Raw genomic sequence first — 4838 nt, forward strand, 5'->3', positions numbered from 1 at the left:
TTTTCTGTCTGTTTTCTGTTTGGAGTTCCTGCTCACGCTGAATGTTTTTGTTTACTCTCTGGAGTTCCTGTTCATGTTTTTGACTAACCCAAGTTTCGAAGCCGACTTGTTTCTTTCCTCCATCCTCTTTGCTCTCTTTGTCTTTTGAAGGAATTTGTCTTTCATTTCGATGGCGTTGCTCTTCTTTTTCTTGTTTTTCCATCTGGAGTTTCTTCTGCACCCAAGCGTCATGTGGAATGGCTGTACTCACACGATCATTTTCCCGCATGTTCTTCTCCTTTTCCTGTTGTCTGCGCATGCGTAGTTGTGCAATTTTTCTTTTTGCCTCTTTGGCTTCGAGTTCCTGTTTCCATTTCTCAAATGGGATATTCGTTTTCTTAGCGATTGGCATCTTTTCTGACTGTCTGTCTCCTCGGACAGACGACGCTTTGATTGTGAAATGATATCCGTCAACCGTTTCCGATCTTCCGCATGCTCCATCCACTCTTCAAACGAAATGGCCTCTGCAAGGACATCATTCCTCATGGAATTGAGACATTTTCTCGCCTTCCGCTCATCGAATTCTCTCATTTCAGGCTTGTTTTCTTTTTCTTTAGCCTTATTTTCTATCCATTTTTGGTATGAATGCATGTACTTAGATGTATCTTCCACGACTTCTCTGTTGTTTTCCGGTGTAAAAGTTGTGTCTGAGATACCAATGAGGCCCCGAAGTGCCCGGGTTTTTCTTTTGTTGAGGGATATTGCTGAATTCGGATTAATTTGTTTGATAGAACGTTCGTCCAACTCCTTTAACCAGTTGTTGAAGGCTTCTATATTACTCCGCTTCCTCTCCTTTTCGTCGTCCGAGCTGTCATCGGAGTCACCCGACGATTCTTCTTGGCGTTTCTGACGCTGTTTCTTCCTAAGCCACTGCTCAAACGATTCTTTCTTTTTTCGGTCTCTTTTTTGAGTCTCCAAAAGTTGTATCCGTCGTTTGGCTGCCTCGTGGTTTTCTCTCTCTTTCCTTTTTATCTCCATTTGCTTCCTGGAAGAGTGAAAAATATGTGAAAATGTCAGATAGATATCCATTAATGGGAACAGAGGAACAAATGCGTACACATCAAGATGCTAATAATAATAATAATAATAATAATATAATAATAATAATAATAATGATAAATAATAATAATAATAATAATAATAATAATAATAATAATAATAATAATAATAAATAATGATAATAATAATAATAATAATAATAATATAATAATAATAATAATAATAATATAATAATAATAATAATAATAATAATAATAATAATAATAATAATAATAATAATAATAATAAATAAATAATAATAATAATAATACTTTATTGCATCCCAAAAAGGAAATTTTTTGTACAGACGTGTTATAATTTACACAATAAGATAAAAATCAATGGAAATAGGATGTATATATAAAAAAGGAACAGCTCCATAACCAGAGTGCGCTTTATAATATGAATAATTTCAACACTGTAAAATTATTCATATTATAAAGCGCAGCTCTGGTTAATGTTTATATACATGAGCAAAATAATTTTTTTAAAAGATTAACAGTTACAGTCCTGGGCCCATCAATTTGCCTAACCTGTTATGGTGAGACTTTAGAGTGAATGTGCTACTTTTTGACTTCCAACTATCACTTACGTGAATTGTGGAAGAGGGAGTAGAATTGAAATGTTCAACCGTGTCTTAACATATGTCTTTTCACTCGTATTTTCCGACCAGCGCCTAATCCAGAATCCACTAAACGTGCTTAAAGCACTTAACAAGGGGTCCCTGACCAACAGCAGGTGCAATATGTAGAAACGAGACATGACGCCTGTTAGGCGATATTTACACATTTTTTTCGTACTGAGACAACGCTGTTGTCGGCCATGTACTTATTTTTCACCTGAGTGCGGCTATGTGGTCTAGTGGTATGACACTCGCTTTCGGATCGGAAGGTCCTGGGTTCGAGCCTCGCTCGGCGCATAGTTGAGTCATTGGAGAAGGCTCTTACTCACATTCTCTCACCGTACTCAGGTATAAAATGAGTACCTGGCCGTTAACAGCGTTGTCTCTGTCCCAAAATTTGTAATATCGCCGGACAGGCGTCATGTCTCGTCCTACATGTTATGTGTTGCTGTTAGCCAGGGACCCCTTGTAAAGCGCTTTGAGCCCGTTTAGTGGATATTGCGCTATATAAAAGCTCAAGAGAGAATGTGAGTAAAGAGCCTTTTCCAAGGACTCAACTATGCGAGTGAGGCTCGAACCCATGACCTTCCGATCCGAAAGCGAGTGTCATACCACTAGATCACATAGCCGCATTCGACGTATTCTTCTCATTTCCATATACCTTACGATATGATTAACTTGGCTAGTAAACGACGTATTCTTCTCATTTCCATATACCTTACGATATGATTAACTTGGCTAGTAAACGAAAGATCTGAAACAATCAAGAAACTCGAGTTTTGTACAACATTAGTTATTTCATAAACGCTATTTCATAAAATGACTGATATATTATGCATTTTCTGGTGTACAATTATCTTATCTGACTAAAGGCTGAATATAGGAATTATCCTTTAAATGCCTTATACAATAATATATTAATATAATTAGAGAATCTCATATAGCTTGCATTGTATCATTCACAGACAGTTTTACACAACTTTGAATGTCAGGAAAAATGTATCAATACGACAACGTAAAGTCGAAAATTACTATCATAGAAAACTTGTAATTGAAAATTGTTCATGATCGAATGAATCATAAATGTACAAAGTTCATAGTATAATGAATATAATGACAAAAATAATCACGAAGGCAACAACGGTAATAATCATACATAAGTCTCTGATACTCTTACCCTGATTTCCAAATCCTGTTTCGTTTCGGTGTTTTTGGAGTCAAACTTTTAGTCTTGCTATTTCCATCCTCGGAATGTTCCTTTTCGTGTTCAGCACCGTTTACATCGGAACCATTTCCGGTATCATTTTCATCTTCAACTTCTTTTTGTTCATCAACTTCTGGCTCAGATTTTGAGACGACAATTGGTCTTTTAAACATCGAGGACTGCTTCTACCCAGCGACGAGCTAGATTGACCTATATAATGTTTTGTTTGATTTGAGTCTGCTGGTGAATTGGCTGCTACCGACGAAGGTGAAGATTCACCATTTTTCCGCCATGCCCATTTCTGGTTTGTGAATTTGATGGATGGAATTGCATTTCTGGGTACGCCACTGGTTCTACCCACTTAACTCTATTATTATTATTATTGCTCCGATTTATCAATGCATTCGGTTTATTATGGTAATTGATTGTGGGGACGCCACGCGTAAAGTCGCCATCCCTGTTGCAGATCGCGGAGTACTTGCTGCACTCGACGACGTCACTTCTGGGAAATATTTCAAATTACGTGGCGTAGATAAAGTTTGAGACGAGTGGTGCAGAGGCACCTGATTGGTTGAAGTACAAACACGAGGATGAGTCTTGATATTGTCTTTCCTGGGGTGAAACCCATTGCTGTATGTATTGCTTCTTAGCATTGCAGGACACTGCATAGCCTTTCTTGTGCTTCTCGGGTTTTTCGAAGCCGAATCACGATGTATATTATTTCCCAATGTCACGTTAATATCCATTGTTATTTTAGCTGATTGGGTCCGCCTAGTTGGATCTTTGAATTTCACAGGAATTGGTCTAGGATAAGTTGTCATGTCAAAATCACTATTTTGGAAATGGTTGCGTCGCTGCCATTTGGAAGATGGTTGATATGAAATGAATGGATGAGATTGACACATTGTCGTGACATGTTTTTCTTGCCTATGTCTAAGGCCGTGTCTCCGAGGAAGTCCCTGAGATCAGATCTAGCTCCGTGATACATCAGAATGTTCAACAGCATCTCGTTATCCTTGACAATACAAGCAAACATTGAGGATCGACCAAAAGGTGTGACTGCGTTTGGATCAACTCCTGGAAAATGAAACAAATCAAATATTTATCATTATATTAAAAATTTTAGACTTATAAATAAGATTCACTTTTTTCATCTCCAAGGGAAAATTGCACTGGAATACTCCATGACAAGCACACAATACAAATCCATCTCTGTCAATTGCCATCTTGTCATGAACACTTCGACCAGAATAATTTTGGTTGTCATTTTCTTTCTGTTTTATCAGAATTTGTGTACTTGTGTTATGTCTTACCGTGGATGCGACGCCGAAGCCGAAAAAAATGATTTATGCTTATATAAATGTTACGTCACTGACTTCAGCTTGACTTTCTACAAAATGTTAACAGACAATAGACAACATAGCTTGAAACAATGGCAAAGGAACTGTAAAATGTACAAGGACTCCCCAGTAGTGCGGGGCGGTCCTTGGCAAGCTTAAGGACCACGGTCCTACGGTCCTTGGGAAATGAAGACCGCAAGGACCGGTCTCTAGACCGGTCCGTTCATTCTTGAACCGTTAAAGACCGCTACACGATGAAAACCGTGGCCTACAGGAGTAAAACACACGGAGTAGTCACACTCATTTCAAATTGTAACCTAATTAGAGAAGAGGGGTGATGCCTTCTTTATTTGCTCACCGTACTTCATTGTTACTTCGATAATTTAATAAAATTTGAAATTTATCCCCATTAACGGAGATAATGGCATCGCCCAAGGCGTTGATCGAGTTGTTCGTGGCGTTGATACACACACGCAACTCCTACCCCCCCCCCCTCCCCCCCCCCCCCCCCCCCCCCCCCCCCACCACAAACAACCATTAGAGGGCAGCGAGCATTGAAGAGTAAGAGAGAGACGTGAAGTTATAATAAGAGGGG

The 4838-nt window shown here is 38.7% G+C and overlaps 1 protein-coding gene and 1 pseudogene across 2 annotated transcripts in view; both read right to left on the reverse strand.

Annotated features, from left to right (window-relative positions):
- Positions 1–246: 246 nt before the first annotated feature.
- LOC144962374 (uncharacterized) lies at positions 247–3076 on the reverse strand. The gene is made up of 2 exons (XM_078895265.1): positions 2877–3076; positions 247–1024 (listed from the first exon to the last, which is right to left on the reverse strand). The coding sequence occupies exons 1-2, from the start codon at positions 3074–3076 to the stop codon at positions 247–249; spliced, it is 978 nt and encodes a 325-aa protein (XP_078751391.1).
- Positions 3077–3338: 262 nt separating this feature from the next.
- LOC144962375 (uncharacterized) overlaps positions 3339–4838 on the reverse strand; it is a 5837-nt pseudogene continuing 4337 nt past the window's right edge. The window contains exon 3 of the transcript XR_013643471.1: positions 3339–3980. The product of XR_013643471.1 is annotated as an uncharacterized LOC144962375 (transcript). The remainder of the gene's footprint in view (positions 3981–4838) is intronic.

This window comes from Berghia stephanieae, unplaced genomic scaffold, assembly GCF_034508935.2.
Source record: "Berghia stephanieae isolate SIO BIC M18660-M18661 unplaced genomic scaffold, UCSD_Bste_1.3 scaffold990, whole genome shotgun sequence".
Lineage (NCBI taxonomy): Eukaryota > Metazoa > Mollusca > Gastropoda > Nudibranchia > Aeolidiidae > Berghia > Berghia stephanieae.